At 41.6% G+C, this 22,971-nt stretch overlaps 1 protein-coding gene across 1 annotated transcript in view; it reads right to left on the bottom strand.

The window, feature by feature from the left end:
* The window catches only part of SORCS3 (sortilin related VPS10 domain containing receptor 3), a 979,390-nt gene that overhangs the window by 117,941 nt on the left and 838,478 nt on the right, over positions 1 to 22,971 (bottom strand). The window contains exons 8-9 of the mRNA NM_001205986.3: positions 12,202 to 12,291; positions 2,190 to 2,369 (exon numbers count right to left, since the gene is read on the bottom strand). Coding sequence (NP_001192915.3) covers positions 2,190 to 2,369; positions 12,202 to 12,291 — 270 coding nt within the window. The remainder of the gene's footprint in view (positions 1 to 2,189; positions 2,370 to 12,201; positions 12,292 to 22,971) is intronic.

Raw genomic sequence — 22,971 nt, 5'->3', positions numbered from 1 at the left:
CTGAGACTGGATGGATGAGTTCGATTCTGGGGAGCAGTATTACCAAGAACATTTCCTCCTTCATGCTTTTAAAAGCAATAAAGCTGGGATCTGATCTCCTTTTGTCTCACCATTTGCTTCTATCTCAATTGTTTTCACTCTTGGGCAGGAAGAAGAGGAAATTCATTTATGGACCCCTTCAAAGCCCAACAAACTGGATTGCAAGCTCCCTGAGGGGAAGGGCCCCTGTCTTTCCTGCTTTCCTCATGGACTTGAGCACAATACAGGGACACAATCAACCCTGATAAAAGTGAAGGAAGAACAAGGACAACAGAATTGGCTCTAGAGAAGTTACCTTGCCTGATATATCTTGCTTCTATGTGAATGCAATGACACTATGTAGTTTTTTCCCCTCAACAAGACCAACTTCAGCAAGATAAAAAAAAAAAAAAAATCACATGTATCTTGGCACATTTTTCATTTTGATTCATACTCCAGAGCAGAATGTCTCATTGTTCTAAATGACCAAGGAATTTCAGGAACATTTTTTTTTTTTAAGGAAAAGGAACAGCACAGTGGCAAAATGCACTCCATACCATATCAGCAGAGTCTGAGAAACAGGGATTTCTCAACTAAAGGTCATCTGCAGCAACGTCTACCTCTCTTAATGGGCTCTGACCACAGGAGCATGAATAATCCTCTTACCTCTATAGGCTTACTTGTGCAAACAGGAATGGCCTCCATCCTAGGAACATTCATCGAAACCTTCCCACAGATGCGACTTACTGCACAATAACAAAGATATAGTTCTGCCTCCTGGTGTGATGAGAGGCATGAAAATGTAAGCTTCTCAAAGCCATTTACACTCTTTAGTCATCTCTACTGGTCTTTACAACTTTGGGAAGAAATCTAGGTCATTTCCCAAGCTGGAATCTTGTTGCTAAGTGAATTATTTCAGCACCAGTCTACTTCCTAGAAAATCAGGGTATTTCTTCCCTGACATTCCTGTCTCTCCTTCTTTTTATATACTTCCATTCATCCCATGCCTTTTTGCAATCCTCCTTCTACCTTGTAAAATAATTGGGATATTTCCATCGCTGTTAGTAAATGAGCAACCAACTTAGATACCAGAGTAGGGGATACTGGAACTTTGACATGAGAAGCTCAGAAGAGACCACTGTAAAGCAGAAGTCCATGTACCCATCTCTCTGTTTTGACAGCCACTCCCACTGTTCAAAGGGGAAAACTCACATGGAAGTAGCTTCTGCAAGAGGCAACGGTGAATGAATGACCTCCACCAGCACAGTATTTATAGGTCTGACCACAAGTTACTTGTAAATGTGGGAGATAATGAGACACACCTACTTTGCTAAAATCAATCCATCTAGTTGAAGTAGTCAGTCAAGTACTTTCACTGAGAAAGATCACATACATGTTACTAGAGATATAGACATACAATATATCATTAGGGTTACTGAAACAATTAGGTTGCTTTCTTAATATAGTCTCTAAATGGGGTCACTTGGTTTCCTAGATAAATTATTATTTAACTGGTGTGTGTATATATGTATATCTATAGATAGATAGATAGATAGATATAAACTCAACGAAGGTTATCGTATTTAAAAATAAGAAAATTTCAATGTTAAGTCAAGGCCGGTTCTTTCCCACACATAGGTGTTGGCATCTGGCAGCATTTTGGAGGAACCTTCACTCTTACCACTGATATTTGCTTTCTTCTCTTATAAAGTTGCTCATAAAACATGATTTTCCAAATAATTTAAAGCATATAGACAGTACTAATCCCTCCACCTAGACTTCATAGAAAGAAGCACAGATTTGAAAAGGGTACTTAAGAGATCACTGACGTCACGTACCTTCACTTCTGGCCTGCAATCATGCTATATTTAAGACATCGACTCGAGCTACCATTTGTTGAAGGCTTATTGAGTCAACTACCACACAAGGTGCTTTACAAACATTATCCCTCATTCTCACAATAATTTTATTAGATAGATGTTTTATCCCCATTTTACAAGTGAGGGAATTGAGGCACAGAGAAGTTAAGTCCCCTGCCCCAAATCACAACTGCTAAGCGCACAGCTGATATCTGAACTCAGGACTTTATGACTCCAATGCTTGTGTTCATATTGTTAGAACTCATGAAAAAGAGAGGCAGATTCAAGTGCAGGATAATGTTGGCTACATACCTCATACAATTCAATAATGATGTTTCCCATCAGACCTCGGCTGCTCTTGATGTTCTCCATGGCCAGGGTGAAGTAGATCCCACGTGTGTCTGAGATGTAGAGGTTGTACGTGTCATTCTGGTTCCATTCCTGGACGGCTGCAAACACTTGGTTCTCATTGGTACTAATGATGTGCATGTCCTGTAAGAAGATGGAAAGCCCATAAGGCAGCAGATCTCCGTATCTCCTTGCCCACTGGGACCCAGAGTAATTACCATGACTTATGAAATGGCTGAGGAAAAGCTTGAGTTATAGGCAATGTTAAACAATTCTGTGTTGGGCCAAGGCTGTAAATTATGAGCTTCATGATTTCTGCTCCTTGCTAAGTGACAGTAAGATGGGTGTAAGGGGCTTTGGTGGGTATCATTTTCCATGGCTTCAAGGGATTTATCCACTTTCATTTTTTATTTTTATAACTGAAAATTGGTGTTAGCGCTAACAGAGACATACAACCTTGCGTGAGGAAACCCACACATGAAAAAAAGACAGGGCTTCTCCCTTCACTCAATCTTAATTTATGGTTTCAACATTTCTAGGATAGTGGTTTTCATGCCTTTCTTGGGAATCTTCAGATGGGGTTGAAAGAAGGGTGGCCAAGAGGCACAGCCAATGGGTGGGGCTCTGGGTTTCCAAATCTGTTTCAAACATACCAGCACTACTTAGATTTGCTATATCATGGAGTTCTGTGTAATATTTTAGGAGTAAAAGGTGGGGGGGGGGGTTCTACTGCTAATAGAATAATATTTGAAAACCATGGATTATAGAGGAAAGGATATTTAAGCTTGAATTCAGAGTTCTGGGTCATAATAGTGTTCTACTATAAGTCAGCTGCATGATATTGGATGTGTCAGCTTCCCTGAGCTTCCAATTTTCTCACTGAACAGAGTGAAGAGGTTAAGCTACCAATAAAAATAGCTAACATTTGGGCATACTCTAAGTCATCTAAATGCATTATTTCAATTAAAAAATCCAAATAATTCTACAGTGGAGGTAGTATGATTATTTCCATTTTACTTAGAAATTAAATATGGCACACAGAGGTTTACCAACTTGCTTCAGATTATATAACTCATAAGTAGCCAAACCATGTTTTGAACCTCTGTGACATGATTTTAACCTAATTGTTAGCTTCTAACTAGTTGTATACATAACTGCTAAGCCAGAAGTTGCAAATGAATGACCCATGAAATGAATATGAATCATAATTGTTTGGTCTGATTATTATTGTTGTTGTTGTTCAGTCACTAAGTCTTATATGACTTTTTCACAGCTCCATGGATTGAAGCCCACCAGGCTCCTCTGTCATATGGAGTGGGCTGCCATTTCCTTCACCAGGAGATCTTTCTGACCCAGGGATTGAACCCACATCTGCTGCATTGGCAGGTGGATTTCTTTACCTCTCTGTCACCAGGGAAGCCCTTGGTTTGACCAAAGCCTCTACCATATACCTAAAAGTGTAGTATTTTAGATGGAGTCAGTACTCATTGAAGCCTTAGCCTTCCACACCCAAAGATTCCTATCATCTGCCTGCTACTGCTACTGCTGCTAAGTCACTCCAGCTGTGTCCAACTCTGTGCGACCCCATAGACGGTGGCCCACCAGGCTCCCCCGTCCCTGGGATTCTCCAGGCAAGAACACTGGAGTGGGTTGCCATTTCCTTCTCCAATGCATGAAAGTGAAAAGTGAAAATGAAGTCGCTCAGTCATGTTTAACTCTTTGCAACTCCATGGACTGCAGCCTCCCACGCTCCTCCATCCATGGGATTTTCCAGGCAAGAGAACTGGAGTGGGGTGCCATTGCCTTCTCCGATCATCTGCCTATATATATATTAATGTTACCTTCTTGGTCCCTCAAGCCCCTTTGATTTGTATTCCTAATTCTTAATTCTAATTAAATTTAGAAATGACTGGGTCATTTCTAAAATCATTTCTAATAGTTCAGAATTCAAAATAGTTTTCAAAACCCAGTTTGCCTATGTGGCTAGGAACTGTACACATATTATCACAAACTCAAGTCATTACCTAAATAACTTATACTGTCAGAAGGAAATGTTGACCTGGATAAACATTTGACAACACAAGAGTAATTTTTAAAATGAATAACTATGAGTATACAAGTGCATATGCCAAGGAGTAATAGCACGCTGGAAAAGCAAAAGAGAGGCATCCTTGTCACTGATGCAGAAAGCACTGGTGACAGGGACACAGGCAAGGGAAGTGACAGTAAGTGAACACGTAGAGTGGATCTAGCCTTTACCTTATTAGACCAACCTTTCCCAGAAATGCTTTCAACAAAAAAACAGGAGCAGCCATGTCTATAATATCAGAACCATGGAGAGCTCCTCCGAGCCGATTTTAAAAAGAAGCAAACTCATTTGATTTGGAGAGCTGGGAGGTGGGGAAAGTAAGAAAAGGAGTTCTGGATCTCTTTTATTGGAGATCCTCTGTGAAATCTCAGCCTCTAGCCTTGGACTTCCGAGGTCACCTTGACTAAGACCTCACCTGCTCTGCTCGTTTGTGTTTACACACCTTGTAGAATTGCAGGTTCCTGCTGAGGTGCTTGAAAATGGAAATGAGGCTTACTCTTAAAAACCATCTGATGAAGTCATGTTGTGCTGGTGTGGAATGAAAGCCCAGGAACCCAGTAGGAGGGGAAATAGCAGCTGCAGGAAATTCGGATTAAATTCACTTACCCTGTTAAAAATGCAATAGAAATGCTTGGCTTTCCCCAGATGTTTTGGTCATAAAAATGAATGAGCTAAGTTATTTTAGACTAAATTAATGTAAAAGAATTGGGGGTGGGGGGACAACTTAAAACACTGGGGCATGGTCAGGATTAGAAGCAGCCAGATTTGCTGTGAATGCATCTTAGTTTAGACCTGCACTGGGACTGTGTCAACTGGTGAGCAGGAATTCCAGGCTCTAGGATGAGCGACTACTCTCTACTATATAGAGTTATGGGATTTCTGCTTGAGAATTCCTTAGCTAATCAAAGTCACTTAGCTAATAAAGTACATTACTAAGATTTGAGCCTAAGACTACCTAGAGAAGTTAAACTCCTTACCAGTGGGTGTATAATGCAGTGTGCATCAGCATGACCTGGAGCTCCTGAGAGCATGCAGACTCAGGAGACCCAATGCCTGAGATTCTGATTCAGTTTGTCTGGTGTGGAACCTTGGGTTCTACCACCTGAACAACCCTCCAGATGATGCTGGTGCATGCAATTCGGGGCGTCAATTCTTGAAAAACTCTGAACGATGTGTCCTCTCTCCTAACAAGTCTTAGAGTTGAACAGGGGTCAACCAAGAATCAGAATATTAAGTCTTCCAGAAAAACAACAACAAAAAAGCACTGTTACTTAAAATTGGTCCAATAGGAATCTGAATGACAATAAAACTTATTTCTTTCATCTCGCTACCCCAATCTAATTTCAAAGCATGTGTCACTTCCTTATTTAAATGATGATAAATAACACTCCCCCTACACCCTCTCAATACAGTCAGTAGGAAGAATCATAGTTGCTTTTCGAAAAATTTAAGCTTACAACTTCCTAGGTGAACAATAATAAAAATACCTCTGCATTATTGAAACATTTTATTTAATCTGGGCCCAGTATAACTTCATTCTTGTGCCAAACACCATAATAAATACAGAGAAGAACAAAACATGGGGCCTGACTTCCACTTGGTGGTGGAGACATCACAAACTTGTGTAGCCTTTTGTGAACTTGACTAAGGACTATAATAGACATCCCGAAAATGGTGAAAGGAGTACAAAGGCTTAGAGGTGAGAGAGAGGGTGGAGCATTCAGGGGAATGTATGGAACCTAGAAGAGCCTGAAGGCAATTTTCTGCTGAGGAAGATGAAGATAGAGAGTGGTCACATTACAAGGGATTCTGTATGGCACAGTGAAGTTCTACCCTGAAGTACAAAGTTGACACAAGATTTGAAGCAGGAGGAGAAAATCAGAGTTGGTTAATGCATAGATTTTGTTTAAGATGATCAAGTTCTTTACATGATAATATTCAGTGTGGAAGCAATGTGATGAGTGGATTTAAATGGGGCAATGCTAGAGGCAAGGAGAAGTTTTAAAAGGTCATGGCAACCTTCTGGGCAGGAATGTAAAAGGGCCGAACTGAGGGAGTAGATTCTCTATAAAAACCCTATGGAATGAACTGGTAAAGTAGTAAGGAGGTGGCGTCTACAGGGGCTAAGGCAGAAGGCCATATCTTTAATATCTCAGATATCTGACTTACAAAATTTTCTATTTTTTCTTAGAGTATTCATTACAATCAAGATTAATAATCTACTTCTATAATTATTTGTGTGATGTCTGCCTCTCTCATTAGACTCTAAGCTCCCAGAGAGTGGAAGCTATGTCTCTCTTTTTTATTAGTTTATTTTTAGCACTTACCAGAGTATCTAGCATGTGGTAGACATCCAACACAAGCTTACTGAGTAAATAAATGAAGTAAATAAGTAAACATGTGAGGAGGAGGAGATATAAAGGACCAAAGGGAGAGACTCTGAGCTCAGTTGTTAAATGGGACCATTAAGGAGAGAAATATCAATAACCTCAGATATGCAGATGACACCACCCTCATGGCAGAAAGTGAAGAGGAACTCAAAAGCCTCTTGATGAAAGTGAAAGAGGAGAGTGAAAAAGTTGGCTTAAAGCTCAACATTCAGAAAACGAAGATCATGGCATCCAGTCCCATCACTTCATGGGGAATAGATGGGGAAACAGTGGAAACAGTGTCAGACTTTATTTTTCTGGGCTCCAAAATCACTGCAGATAGTGATTGCAGCCATGAAATTAAAAGACACTTACTCCTTAGAAGGAAAGTTATAACCAACCTAGATAGCATATTCAAAAGCAGAGACATTACTTTGCCAACAAAGGTCCGTCTAGTCAAGGCTATGGTTTTTCCTGTGGTCATGTATGGATGTGAGAGTTGGACTGTGAAGAAAGCTGAGCATCAAAGAATTGATGCTTTTGAATTGTGGTGTTGGAGAAGACTCTTGAGAGTCCCTTGGACTGCAAGGAGATCCAACCAGTCCATTCTGAAGGAGATCAGTCCTGGGTGTTCTTTGGAAGGACTGATGTTGAAGCTGAAACTCCAGTACTTTGGCCACCTCACGCGAAGAGTTGACTCATTGGAAAAGACTCTGATGCTGGGAGGGATTGGGGACAGGGGGAGAAGAGGACAACAGAGGATGAGATGGCTGGATAGCATCACCAACTCAATGGACGTGAGTTTGAGTGAACTCCGGGAGTTGGTGATGGACAGGGAGGCCTGGCGTGCTGCAATTCATGGGGTCGTAGAGAGTCGGACACAACTGAGTGACTGAACTGAACTGAACTGAAGGGGATGTTCATCTAAACCGCAGTTAACAATGCAGTTCAGAATTTAATGCACAGATGCACATAGGAGCTGTGGATATAGAACTCATCAGTATGAAGAGAAGGAATGAGGTCACTCTGGAACCATGAAGGAAACAAGGAGAACTTAGGAACATCAATATTTTAAGGATAGCAAGGGAAGGGGATCCAGGAAAGGAAATCGGAGGGGGGGGGGGATATTGCCAAAGGGAATCTACACACCAAGTTATTAATTTTTCTCCCACCAGTGTCAGATGCTCCAGAGAGGTTTAAAAAAACAAAAAAAAGATAAAGATATGGAGATGTCTGGTTGGATTTGGCATGTAGGCAGTAACAATGGCTAACAGATTTTTAGTGCAGTAGTGGAGAGATGGATATGGGAGAGCTGAGGAAAACTAGCAGCAAGTTCAAGAGTGAATGAAAGTGAGAAAAGAGGTTAGAACTACAGACGACTCTTTAGGAAGTAAGGCTGTGACATAGCAAGGAAGGCGAAATCAGCATTTGGGGAAATGCAAACATTAAGGAAAACATTCCTAAGGAAATTAAGGAAAAGGTTAATATCACTATCATTATAATAAATTATCTGAAACTTATTTCCCTCCTCCTCTTTCATTATTCAAAGTGGGATTAACTGTGGGATTTATGCAAGCAGAACTCAGGAACATCAACATTTTAAGGATGGCAAGGGAACGGGATCCAGGAAAGGAAACCAGAAAAAAAAAAAAAAAAAAAAGTGGGGTTTCTACTGTCAGAAACAAACCTAGACTCAGGTAAGGAGAGATTTTATTTGAAAACACTATTGTAATAGGGAAAGCACTCTGATCAAAATACCTGCAAGCACCCCCATAGTGAGGGCAGAAAAGAATCACTTGTTTGGGGAGAAGTACAGTAAGGCTGGAATGCCCTGTGGGGAGTGAGGTGAATAGGTGGACAGGAAATTGTTTTCCTTAAGGTCAGGTGATTCTCAGAAGAAAAGTCAGACTTAAGTTTGGTCCAGTTGAATTAACAAGCATTTTATCCAGATTGGTCGGTGGGGATAAATGGTTCAGCTAATCATTTACGAGAAAAAGGACAGGAATCTGGTCTTGCCAAAGGTAAACACAAGGAACATTTAAGAGGAGGCAGGGGTGGGAGGTTTGCAGTAAACCATGTTCAGGAACACAAAAGGGTAGGAGGATTTCCTAAATGTTGCTGTTTTCCAGGAATCTGGAGCTCAAGTCAAGTTCAACATTGTCATCAATGTTCCACGTAAAAATAAACCAGCAAAAAACAATTTTTTCTCTTGCAGAAATGACTGTTAGACTGGGAAGTCAAGAGCAGAATGTTCAGAATGTAAGAGACAAGTGGAGGTCTATGAGACTCAGAGCAGTCCAGTGAGGCAAGCAGCTTTGAAAGCAAGGGAAGCCTGGGATATGACCCTATCAGGAACTCACCTGGCAGGTTAAGAGCATCAGTAGTATTTCCCCTGATGACAAGTGTTGCTTAGACTTGCCCAGCACATTATGCTTTACCAAAAGCAAGTCATTTGCTGCATCCTCACAACTTTGCCACGTGGTATTATGATACCCATTTCACAGATCAGAAGACATGGGCTCACATATGAGCAGGTGGCAGAGCTGGAATGAAAGTCCTGGTTTCTGTTCATCCTCTTCATGAGCTCCATTGTCTTTTCCCGAGGCTGCCAGGCCTCCCATCATCTGGCTCCAAGCCCCCTGCTGGTGCGTGCTTTTCATGATAGTGGCCTGAGAGCACCAACTCGATGCCCAGGGGCTGGGTTATGGAGGACTCAGCACAAGGTTGCTGCCCCTAGTAATGCTGCTCATTAGTAATGGCCTTCATTTCCTTCCCTGCAAAACACTCCAAAGCCAAGGAGTGCCCCAGGAGAGCATATTCTGAACAGACTGGGAGTAGAAGTGTGAAGGTAATGATGACAGGGAGCTTTTCTGTGTTTCTGTGTTTAAGCAAGATGCCCAGCAGCAGCTGGGCACTACGTGGAATGGCAGCAACTTGTTTAAAAGCCATTTCAATTTTTAAACAATGGAAAGAACCAGTCTCCTTCCGCCCACTCTGCCCTCACATCCTAGTCCGAGGTTACAAAAATCCGGGTCAATGCCGACTAATAAAGGGGATCAATAACCATCCAGCTATTTTCACAGCAGCCCTCATATTAATGAGAAGCTGTTCTGGATGAAGTTCTATCAAAGGAGCCGCATGGATGGTAGTCCATCACAGTAAATTGCCATGGGGCTGCTAATCATTAATGGAGTGTTCTAGGGTTGTGATCGATGCCAGGCTTCATTTGTTCCCACCTGCAGCCATACTGCCCAGGGGAGCAAACTGTTTGTTTTCCTGAGAAGGTTAAAAATACATAAAATAGGCATACATGAAGAAACAAAATAGGTGCTCCATGGAGAATGTGGTTTAGAAAGTTCCTGAGACTTTTTTCCTGGGCCAATACATGGAAATCACCAGATTGCTGCTAAAGGTCATTCTCATGATCATGAACTTCCTCTTCATGTTCTGCAAGAAGCAGACCTCTTTCCTGCTTGGGTTTAGAATAGCTGATGGGTACATCCTGCAACCATGATCCTATAAAATGGTCCTATAAAATCAATCACAAAGATATTACAGAAAGTGAGAGATTAATGCCTGTGGCCCCTGGGGCTACTTACTATGATCCTTGCCAACGTCTCCAGCTCTTCTATGCAACCCTGTCCCTTAACATGGCCTTCTAGTTTGTTAAAATGTGCACACGTGTGTGCGTGCTAAGTCACTTCAGTTGTGTCTGACTCTTTTAACCCTATGAACTGTAGCCCACCAGGCTCCTCTGTTCATGGGATTCTCCAGGCAAGAATACTGGAGTGGGTTGCCATTTCCTCCTCCAAGGGATCTTCCCGAACAGGGATCGAACCTACATCTCTTACATCTCCTGCACTGGCAGGTAGGCTCTTTACCATTAGCGCCACCTGGGAAGCCTTCTCTTAAAATAGGGCCAGTGTATGTATTTTCTACCGGCTTCCTAAACACTTATTTTCAGGGTTAACTCCTCATCTTCCTTGAATCGTCTTAAGCATCACTTTCTTTAGAAAACTAGCCCTCACGACCCATATTTGGTGAGCTTCAACTATCATGTCACAGCGGACCTTGAACTTCTGTGCCTAGAACACCTCTCATACCCACAATTCCTTGTTTACCATTTCTACCAGAATACAAGCTTTATGAAGGTAGGGAATGTCTGTCTTATTTACCACTCTAACCACAAAGCTTAGCTCAATGCATGGCACTGAGTAAAAACCTAAATGGAAGAAAGACAAGATCAATGGGTGAATAAAGAAAGGAAAAAAATGAATGAATATGTGCATGATTATGTGAATAAATGAATGGGTAAAAGCAACTAGGGGTAGATGGTTATCTACCTTCTTATCTCATAATCCCATCTGCCTCTGTACTCATTTCACTTTTCATGATATGCTTCCTAGCACCGGCTTGGAGATCTAAGTCTTTGTAACTTTACATTTGATTTTTGTCCAACCTGAGACTTTGCTTCTTTGCAGCCCCAATAATGCAACTGAGGCTTTAATGCAATTAAGGCTTTAATGCAATTAAGGCCTGCCCATGTTCACACTGATGTTCTAAGATCCATCTCCTCCCAGGAGCCACTGTTTACAAGGGATGAGGTCCACAGAATAAGTGTTGTGATTTTCCAAAATAGGAGTTAAAATGCCACGATTCGATATTAACATTATAGTAAATTATTCCTTTTTAATTACTCATTGTGGCAGAAGGGAGTGGAAGTACAAGCAGTGCATTTATATTTAGCATTAAAATGTAGAGAGAAGCATGAAAGACATGGGACTCACCTGTGCACCTTACATATATATAATTGTATGTAGCCCCAGGGGCCATGGGCATTAATTTCTCATTTTCTGTAACATCTGTAATTGACTTTATAGGACCATTGTATAGGATCATAGTTGCAGGATGTACCCATCAGCTACACACTCTCTCTCTCTGATGTACCCATCAGCTACAGTCTCTCTCTCTCTCTTTCTCTCAGACACCCAGACACACACACACATATATGTGTGTGTATATAAAGTTTCTACCTAGGCCATTCTGAGTCTGGCCTTCTATTCATCAATAAGGCCCTTGTGAAAGATAGGGACCCACAGAAGAGATTTCAAAGCTAGTGTTCCTTTCACTACCAGTCCTGGGAAACGACCCAAGGTTATACTGTATATTTGAGTCATAGGAAATTAAAACTCTTGCCTGGGTATCCTGCTGGGAGGGGAACACAGAACCCAGATTCACTGACATGCTGCTGCTGCTGTTGCTAAGTCGCTTCAGTCATGTCCGACTCTGTGCGACCCCATAGACAGCAGCCCAGCAGGCTCCCCTGTCCCTTGCCTGGGATTCTCCAGGCAAGAACACTGGAGTGGGTTGCCATTTGAGCAGAGGCCAAACCCCCAGTGGTAAGTCAGGCTTAATGCCTGCTGTCTCCCAGAAAGGGATCAAACCTTCCGCAGCCCAACAAGACAGCCTTTCCCTGCTGCTTTGTCTGGCAGGACCCAGGGCAGCAGGTGATGAATACCTTGGGCAGTGAGTACTTGGGCAGCTTTATCTGAGCGAAGGCCTCTCTCCGGTAGGACACGTAGTAGCTGGCTCTTCCACCAGTTGTTACCTGGATCATAGGGAAACACAGAAAGGTCAGATGGGGCTATAGATCCAGTGCAAGGTGGAAAGTAGTAGCCTCTCCTGTTGCCTTTGATCCTCCAACCCCACGGCACCCTAAGTTACTCCCATGTCATAGCACTTAGACAATAAATGAGCAATTCCAGCAGTCTTTCCCCATGGCTGGTGATATCTGGGGGAGCAGGGACTCTACTTCGTCACTATGCTCTGAATTCATACACAATAAACATTTTCAACAGAAAACAGAGAAACTATTGATATGGGCTATACTTATGATCTACATATTCTATTCTTCTTTTCTTAACAGTTTTTAATCCATTGCAATGATGACATGATTATCAAAGAAACTATTTTTCTGAATCTGGATAATTACTATTGCTCAAAGCTCTTGTTACTTTGCAATTAATTTCACTTCCCATTTGAGCACAATTTCCCTTTATTTTTACAAATCCATGCAGTGAACAGATACTTGTTGATTCTTTCCATATGCAAGTTAATTAAAGGCATCAAAAGTCAAAGAAAGAACTCTGGATTTGAAAATCAGAAATCTGAAGCCTGAATCTCAGTTCTACTAGTTCATGACTGGTGATGTCAAGGTCTGAAACCTCACTAGAGGAAAGATGGCTTCTTAGGGGAACCCAGAAACCACAGCAAGAAATGGTCCTCTGGCTTGCACTTGCTGGAAAGCCTGCCAAATTGCATAGCTCTGCAGATGGCTGCTCTTGGTCCAATTACCCTAACTCAGGGGAGATTAATATTCACAGGAGAAGACAACGTAGCCTGTTCAGAGAAAATAGCAGGGAAACAATAGCAACCGGGCTTCTGTGCTGAGGAGGCAATTACTGGGGGCACAGGCTCTGTGCTCACTAAGACCCCAGCACTTGCTGGAGACAGGCCAGTCCCCCAGATCTGGTCCAACCCTGGTGCCCATCCATAGCGGCTGCTGAGAGTAGGAGGTTGTTACATTTCTAGTGAAAGCCACCCATCGCTCCTCACTCTGAGGCATGACATCTCCTGTGGCTCCTCCTTAACCTCTGCAGATTGGAAGCCCACAAAGCAGGCACCACAAGCTGCCAGGGAGAGCAGATGTTCGAGTCAGTGTGAGGGCAGAGCTGTGAAAAAAACCTGGTGCAAAGACTTAGGCTGGAAACCAACAGGAGAGACCAGCTTTCTGCCTGATGGTCATTGCTATCCTCACATCTCTATTTTCTAACTAGAATCACTCTTGTCTTGTATTCCAAGACCTTTATTTTTTTTTTCTGGATAAGACATCTGTTCTAAATCTATGTTGTTCTATGTTGGCTTAGAGGTGGGATGTTGACAGATTAAGATCAATGAGTTGCAGAGAATTTTTTTTAAAATAAATCTCAATTGCATAGAATCTGGTTAAAATGTAACCCTTGGTTCTAAACACAGTCACCATTAATCCTGGCAATTATTTGCTTCTTTAATTTGCTATTTATTTGCTTCTTTAATTTGGTTTTACTTTTAATTGTAAAACCAACACATGCAAACATACCTGCAAAACTCAAGAAGCAGATCAGTAGTTTTGAAATTTCAGGATGCACCAGAATCACCTGGAAAGCTTGTTAAAACTCAGACTGCTGGGCCCCACCCATGGAGACTCCGAATCAATCAGTCTGGGTGGGGTCCAAGAGTTGCTTTTTCTAATTAAGTTTCCAGATGATGTTGATGCTGCTGGTCTGGGGACCACACTTGGAGCAGCACAGAAGCAGAACTTGAATGCCAACTGACATACAGCTCTGTGCCTCTCTGCTCCTCACCTATCATGAACCCGGCCTCCCTCTCAGATGCAGCTTCTTTCCTGAATTTTGTGTTTAGTGATGATAATTTTTTTTTTTTTTAACCAAGGTGAAATTCATATAAGAGAAAATTAACCATTTTAAAGTGTACAATTCAGTGACATTCAGCATATTCACAGTGTTACACTACCACCACCTCTTATAGTTCTAAATCATTTTTATCACCCCCACAAGAAGACCATCTGCCCAGTGATAAAGCTTTTAAACCCCAGAATACATCCTCTATCAAATGCTTAAAAATCAGTTCTCTACAAGACATCCTGAACCTCACCATCCTCACTTTTAGTGAATGAGCCCAGCATCAGAAGAGGCAAATCCCAGCACTAACGCCGGCCAGAACTCAGCAACTAAAAACGCCTTTCCCCAGGAGATCCAGTCACCTCCACAGGGAACAAGATGACAGCACCGCCAGCCTTCTCATCAGTAGCACAGAGCAAGGCTGGTGGGGTTTCCAAATTGCCGAGGGTTGAAGGAAAGCAAAGTGGTCCCCTTGAGTGTGTGTTCAGTCCCACTGACCCGGAACTCAGGCCAGCTGTGCCTGCTATAGCCCTCTTCAAGCACAGACTCCCCCCTACCTTCTCTGTTAAGCTCACACAAACCACCTGGGAGAGTCTGCACTTAAGTATATCATAAAGATGGAAGTACACTTCAGAAATACCATGGAATAATCTAAAGTATTAAACGGCTGCACAAAGCCCAAGGAGCGCAGAGGCTATCTGCTGCCTCTGACATCACAGCACCCCCCAGAGACATCCAGGGGCTCCTGCAGCCCTCCCTCTGTCCCAGTCATGCCACTGGCTGTTCTGCAGGATCCAACCTGAGGCTCCATACCTCATGTAAGGCCCAGGAGTTCACGGGCCTTGGTGTGGATAGTACCATTCTAACTTCTCCCTCCTCTTAATTCCTGAATTTTGTTATTTCCATTTCTACAGCACTTTCAACATTTACTCCTGTGGTGTACATATACCTATAGTGATCCCTCCATGGCTTATTATAAGGTTATAACTTCTTAATTCCTAAATAATGCTCGTCTCATGGCAGGCAATCAGTGGATGCATGATGATAAAAATAATGATAAAATTGTCATCAATTGGGTTCATCTTCCATGCTCCAGGACTGCAAGTAGCCCTTATATAAATTATCTATTAATAGTTTAACCCCACTGACAACCCTTCCGAGTCCATGGAATGACTTGCCCAAGATGAGACAAGTAGGAACCTACTGAAGTTTGGCTCTAAACCTGCTCTCCTCCTCCTGTGACTGACAAATCCTCTCTTCATCTTCTTCATGTCACCAGTTGTATTGTAATTTCAGCACTACATTTCCTTGATTCCAATGTCTTTAAAACATGTTCTTTTAAATTTCTGTAACTGACGTGTGTGTATATGTTTACATTCCCAGAAAATCTGTCATGGCATTGATGCTACATCTTAAAAATGATGCCTTCTTAGAAAAGTGGTGAGTTAATAAAAGCAAGAAGAGCAATGATTACCATGCAGTGAAAACTTATAACATGGAAGATGCTACAGTAAGCAGTTTCTAAACCATAGTTTATTTACATATATACATATACACACACACATTATATTATATATTCCTGACCCATAGAGGATATAGCCTCTATAGGTAAGGAAGTAGAGGCTAAGAGGTCACTAATTTGTCCAACAACATACAGCCCTTCATTGACCCAGCCATGTACAATTCCAGCCTATGCTTGAACATATAACCAGGAATGAACACATCCCCAAAAATGCCAGGCATAGGGCAGGAGGTCAGTACTTAACTAACTGAACAATGAAATGTGATTCATTCACTTAACTGGAGAGCCTTCAGATTCGATTTTCTCTGTTGTTTAGTGGCTAACGAACGGTGGCTACAGAAGCAGCCGCCATCCCTGCCCAGTGCCTGCTGGTCCCAGGGACTCACCTCCACACAGGGGTCCTAGCGCCTCCCCGGGGAGCAGAGTCCTCCCAGCAATGAGGGATACTAGCCTAGTGCATTCGCTGCCTCTCTGCTATTATTTGTGTGGTTCTCTGGCAATCACACAAGGAAGGAATAAAGTTTAGCAACTATTAATCTATTTTGATGAACTTTTCTCTTCCTTACAAGCAAATTTGCTGGCACTGTAAATCCCAGAGATTATTACCACTTTCCCTTTCAGTGACACCTTTTATTTTACATTTGATGAATGTCATCCAATTATTTGCTCTGGGCCCATCTGTCATGCTAAACACAGAATTAGCTGGGTCTTTTCCTCACTAATGACTGGCTCGTTAATCTGATTTTCTGGATTTCCATTTTACAGGTTTAATTGGGCTCCTGGCCAGTGAAAATGATTCCTTTGGACAAATGCATTGGCCATTAAACACATCTGTCTCTTCTGACTTGTTCCCATGCATCTGTAACCAAGTCTAAACCGACATATCCTTTATTTTTTCCATTTCTCCTTGCTTCTGGATGATGACTTGTCTTGGAGGAGAGAGAGAAATCTGCCCCTCAAAATTGGAACCAGAAGGCCTTGAGTCATATTGAACCTTTTTCTGTCACAGAGAGAAGAAAACTTGTAATGTCTCTAGAATTCATAAGTGGACACATGGCTTCTGAGAAGAGAAGTAGAAACTAACACGTTCAAATACCTATCATGCAATGAGTGCTTCAGATTCATTTTACTATTCAATATCCACAATAAATATTACTATTACTATTATTATTGTTAAAACCATTATTAGTACCCTTACAAGGTAAAAGTATTGATAAATTTTTGGAGCATTTATTATATGCCAGGCACTGTTCTGTATGAACCAGCTTTCCAATTTATAATCAGGTGAGAAACTGAGGCATAGGGAACTTCTACCATATGCTCAAAGACACACAGCCAGTAAATGCTGGAACTGGAATTTGAACCCAAGTTTATGTGACTGCAAAGCTTATTCTGGTCCCTCAGACTATGTGGGTTTCCATACCCCTCCATGGAAAAGAATGAATCCTGGTCACTCAACTCCCAATTTCCCAGGTAAGATACCCACCAACAAGGTAGATCTTTCATGTCAGTTCCCTATCCCTGAGAAATCAAGGTTCTATTGTTGCATAGGAGTCAATGGTGTTGCTATTGGAATTGGTGAATAAAGAGGGATAATGGAAATAAATTCAGCTTACACAAGAGCTGTCACCTTCATAAGAGTTGACATTTAGAAGTTTTTCCAGCTAGAGGACTTTGCTAGGTCCAGGATGATGTGAAGAATCTAAGACAAGAGAAATGATTACCTTTATGGGCATACATTACTTATTTCTCTTGAAGCCTTTGCATTATTTCCTCCTTCTTAAAAAATGAAAGGGGACAGTCAAGTTGTTAAGATGCACAATTAACTTTTCCAATTTCTTTGCTCATTAATTCTATTCAGATTATTTAAAATACATTTTGACATTGTTAGACCTTTCTCTTCTTCTCCTCCTACATAATTCCTTTAAAGATCATAGTTCTTCTTCAAGAACAAAGAAACAGGCTTCTGACTACCAGGTCACAAGAGTCAATAAATAGCCACTGCTCTCATTAGGATGTGGCTCTATGTGTCAGGCTGGCCTGGGAGCTTCTACATGGTAGGTTACATCACCTCTGTCATCTTGAGCTCATTTCTGAAAGCTTTCTGCTAAGGCACTGCACTGTGTATCTGAACCAGAATTGGGTACGGCATTTGGAACAACAAGACACCTATCAGCAAGCCATCTCCCCTACTAGACTGTTTGATGTTGAATTTAATGTTTGTCAAACTGGTGTTTGCTTGTTTTATGTCCTGGAGGCTCTGGTCTACTAATGAAATATGCAGTTTTATCTGCCTGTTTCTAGAAGGAGTGGGTCTAATGCCTAACAACACTTCTGCTGAGGCTGAACATTTTTGAAACAGATTTTCCCATAAAAATTTTTTATGGGGGCCCTAACGTAGCCCCCAAAAATAGCTTCATCAAGAATAGATTTGGGATAAGACAGCTGATATGAAGCCAGTATTGCTCTGTGTACGAGTGTGCATGCACACATGCATGCAGAGGGGCAGTGTTGGAGGAAAGGCATGTCCACCACACAACTGGCCAAAAAACTACTGGCAAATCAAGTGCCCAGTCACCAGCCCTGCCAAGAGACTTCTTGGAGCCTTCACCAGCTATGGGGAATGCCAGCAAGGTGCAGAACAGGGGTGAGTTAGAAAAGCATGTTACAAAGACCATGTCTAGACCACACACAACACTATAATAAGAATCAGGAGGCCTAGTTCTCTGAGATTGTTTTTCAGATACAATAAAGGGGTTAGACTTGATAAGTTTCCAATTATCTATTTTCAAGGAAAACTTTTCTGATTGTTAAGCATTATAGTACATCAGCTGGGATCTCAGACATGTGTTTGAATCCTGCTTCTGTCATATGCTGGTTTGGTGACCTTGAACAGGTAATTTAATGTTCCTAATTTCTTCTTCTGGAAAATGGAGATATTAATGTTGAGTTCATTTCAGTCGCTCAGTTGTGTCTGACTCTTTGCAACGCCATGGACTGCAGCACACCAGCCTTCCCTGTCCATCACCAACTCCCAGAGCTTATTCGAACTCATGTCCATTGAGTCAGTGACGCCATCCAACGATCTCATCATCTGTCGTCCCCTTCTCCTCCTGCCATCAGTCTTCCCCAGGATCAGGGTCTTTTCCAATGAGTCAGTTCTTTGCATCAGGTGGCCAAAGTATTGAAGTTTCAGCTTCATCATTGTCCTTCCAATGAATATTAAGGACTGATTTCCTTCAGGGTTGACTGGTTTGATCATCTTGCAGTCCAAGGGGCTCTTAAGGGTCTTCTGCAACACCACAGTTCAAAAGTATCAATTCTTTGGCACTCAGCTTTCCTTATGGTCCAACTCTCACATCCATACATGACTACTGGAAAAACCATAGCTTTGACTAGACAGACCTTTGTTGGCAAAGTAATGTCTCTGCTTTTCAATATGCTGTCTGAGGCTGATAAGTCACTTCAGTCGTGTCCGACTCTGTGCGACCCCATAGATGGCAGCCCACCAGGTTCCCCCGTCCCTGGGATTCTCCAGGTAATAAAACTGGAGTAGGTTGCCATTTCCTTCTCCAATGCATGAAAGTGAAAAGTGAAAGTGAAGTCGCTCAGTCGTGTCCAACTCTCAGCGACCCCATGGACTGCAGCCTTCCAGGCTCCTCCATCCATGGGATTTTCCAGGAAAGAGTACTGGAGTGGGATGCCAGTGCCTTCTCCAAATATGCTGTCTATGTTGGTCATAAATTTTCTTCCAAGGAGCAAGCATCTTTTAATTTCATGGCTACAGTCACCATCTGCAGTGATTTTGGAGCCCCAAAAAACAAAGTCTGTCACTGTTTCCCCCATCTATTTGCCATGAAGTAATGGGACCAGATGCCATGATCTTAGTTTTCTAAATGTTGAGCTTTAAGCCAACTTTTTCACTCTCCTCTTTCACTTTCATCAAGAGGCTCTTTAGTTCTTCCTCACTTTCTGCCATAAGGGTGATATCATCTGCATATCTGAGGTTATTGATATTTCTCCCAGCAATCTTGATTCCAGCTTGTGCTTCATCCAGCCCAGCATTTCACATGATGTACTCTGCATGTAAGTTAAATAAACAGAGTGACAATATATAGCCTTGAGGTACTCCTTTCCCAATTTGGAACCAGTCTGTTGTTCCATGTCCTGTTCTAACTGTTGCTTCCTGACCTACATACAGATTTCTCAGGAGGCAGGTTAGGTAGTCTGGTATCACCATCTCTTGAAGAATTTTCCACAGTTTGTTGTAATCCACACAAAGGCTTTGGCATAGTCAATAAAGCAGAAATAGATGTTTTTCTGGAACTTTCTTGATATTTTATCATGATGATTGAATCCACCATGGCATGTAAAGAATTTAATCTGGCACATGCTAAGTACTCGATGCATATTACCTGTCCCTGCTGAAATAGAGGCATAGGTGCCTGTATCAGTCTAATATATTGGAGGGTTTACGGTGACTGACCATGGTGACAGTTGACATGCAAATGGAGGACTTCAGGAAGTGCTGAGGCAGCCAAATGGGCTTCCTGGTCAAAATCAACCAGGGATAGAAGACTGAAATTCTTCTTGCCATCAGCAAGGGTGGCTTTGTGGAGAAGATTCACTTATAGAGACTGCCAACCCAATGTGCTTTGTGCCACATATTTGACCAATAATGGTTACAAATCTTATCTTCATGTTCTAGCTTTTATGATTTAAAAAGAGCGAAAGAAGTCTTGCAACCTAGATGCCCATCAGTAGATGAATGGATAAGAAAGCTGTGGTACATATACACAATGGAGTATTACTCAGCCATTAAAAAGAATACATTTGAATCAGTTCTAATGAGATGGATGAAACTGGAACCTATTATACAGAGTGAAGTAAGCCAGAAAGAAAAACACCAATATAGTATACTAACGTATATATATGGAATTTAGAAAGATGGTAACAATAACCCTGTGTACGAGACAGAAAAAGAGACACTGATGTATAGATCAGTCTTATGGACTCTGTGGGAGAGGGAGAGGGTGGGGAGATTTGGGAGAATGGCATTGAAACATGTATAATATCATGTATGAAACGAGTTGCCAGTCCAGGTTTGATGCACGATACTGGATGCTTGGGGCTGGTGCACTGGGACGACCCAGAGGGAAGGTATGGGGAGGGAGGAGGGAGGAGGGTTCAGGATGGGGAGCACAGGTATACCTGTGGCGGATTCATTTCGATATTTGGCAAAACTAATACAATATTGTAAAGTTTAAAAATAAAATAAAATTAAAAAAAAAAAAAGAAAGAAGTTCTTGGGATGCTCACTTTACCCATAAAAATGGAAGTTCATTGCTTTTCCTCTCCTAGTTTCGTTGGTGGATGAAAAGGCAAAGATGGTTAGTGCAGCAATAAAACAAATTGATATGGATTTGAATTGTTATCCTGGAGTACAAAATTTGGGAGCATTTGAATACTCCCGGTAAATATAGTAATAGTTAAAAAAAAAAAGCTAAAACTCAGTCAGTCTACATTGAGTGTTCTAAATCAGGATGCCAGAGCTTCACAGAAAAAGGAAACACTACTTAGGGAAACCTTAAAGACAAATATTACAACTTACTATCAAAAGAGCCCAACTTCTGTTTTCACAAATGTTCCTTGTACACTCTGAGTGTAGTATGGTTTCATAAAAGATAGACTGAGAAAGGGCTTGAAAAGATATTGCAAGGAGTCAAGCTTATACAGTCTTCCTATATTTATATAAAAGTTTTTGAGATATTACATAGGCTAGTTCCTTTATACTGGTAGATATTATGAGGTCAATTGATTGGCTAAAATATTCCCAATCCAGACACTAGCCTCTGTCTTTTATATAACATTCCAGAATTTCAGAAAATTAAAACAAAAGAGTGGGAGAGGAGGGGGAAGAAAGGTAAAAGGTACCAGTATCTGTAACATTAGTGATTCTAGTTTCAGCTTCATCATGTATCAGGCATGCATGTATCAGACATGCAATTTTAGGCATAGTAAATAGTCTGTTGGAGTTTCAAGATTATTTTTCTGTAAAATGGAAATAATAGTTACTCTTCTCTTACAGGAAGTAAATGAGATAAAGATAGTAAAATGTTTTCATGTTATCTATAAATTATTCTACGAGTACAATGAATAGGATGTAATGATTGACCTGTTTATGTATCCAGGAACTCAAAGATTTTAAAAGTATTTTCACTGACAAATTGCTATAAACTGAGTTTTTGTATCCCTCTGTAATTCATATGTTGAAACCTTAACTGCATTGTGATGGTATTTGGAGGTGGGGCCTTTGGGAGATGATTAGGTCATGGGGATGGAGCCCTCATGAGACCAGTGCTCTTACCAGAGAAACCCCAGAGGGCACTCTCATACTACACACGAGGACACAGGAACAAGTTGACCATCTATGAACAAACACCAAATCTGTCAGCGCCTTGATCTTGGACTTTCCAGCTTCCAGACTTGTGAGAAATAAACTTCTGTTTTCATAAACCACTCAGTCTACAGCTCTTATGGCAGCATTAGTACAGAACCCAAGCTGATGATCCAGACATGCCCAGTCTATAGACTATGTAGGGCATGAACATTTGCCACTGGGGCAGAAGCTACATATACCCTGTGGGGTTACAGTCATCTGCAGACTGAAAGGCTAGAGGCAGTATGGAATATGAGACTAGAAGCAAGAAATGGACAGGCAGAGCTATAGAACAGACGTGTCTTCAGCCACATGGGATAAATGGCAGGTGCACATAGTTGCTTAGAGAATGACTAATTTTATTGGTATGTTCCCAGTATTTTAAAGAACTTAAAGGGCAAGGCAAACAAAGCCATTAATTTTCTAGAGAAGCAGGGATGTGTCTTTGAGATATGGGATTTCTAGGCAGACTTGGAGATACATGGGCTGCTAGATATAACAGCCAAACTTCTCCAACATGGGATTTGCATCCCTCATGAGTGAATCTGGGGACAGCAGTGGATAGATTTAAACCATCTGTCAACCTGTTTTCTTCAGGAAACACCACCACTTCCCCAAGGGAGCCATGAATACTCGTAAAATGCCAACTGCTATTTCTTGGAGCTTCCTCATTGTACTGTCTGTCATTCTTGTCCTATCCTCCCCCAGCAGAAGCATCACTGTTGAAAAGTCAGACTTGGTGCTCACCTCTTGTTATGCACTGTCCGCCCTCATGCACAGCAACCTTGGTGGAGAGATACTGTACAGCCTTGCTTTACTGATAAAGTTAATGATACACATAAGGTCACTCAGCTTCAAAGCAGCAGA

This window comes from Bos taurus, chromosome 26, assembly GCF_002263795.3.
Source record: "Bos taurus isolate L1 Dominette 01449 registration number 42190680 breed Hereford chromosome 26, ARS-UCD2.0, whole genome shotgun sequence".
In the NCBI taxonomy this organism is placed as follows: Eukaryota; Metazoa; Chordata; class Mammalia; order Artiodactyla; family Bovidae; genus Bos; species Bos taurus.
Note: the sequence above shows the minus strand (reverse complement) of the source record. Positions and strands in the feature narration are given on the sequence as shown.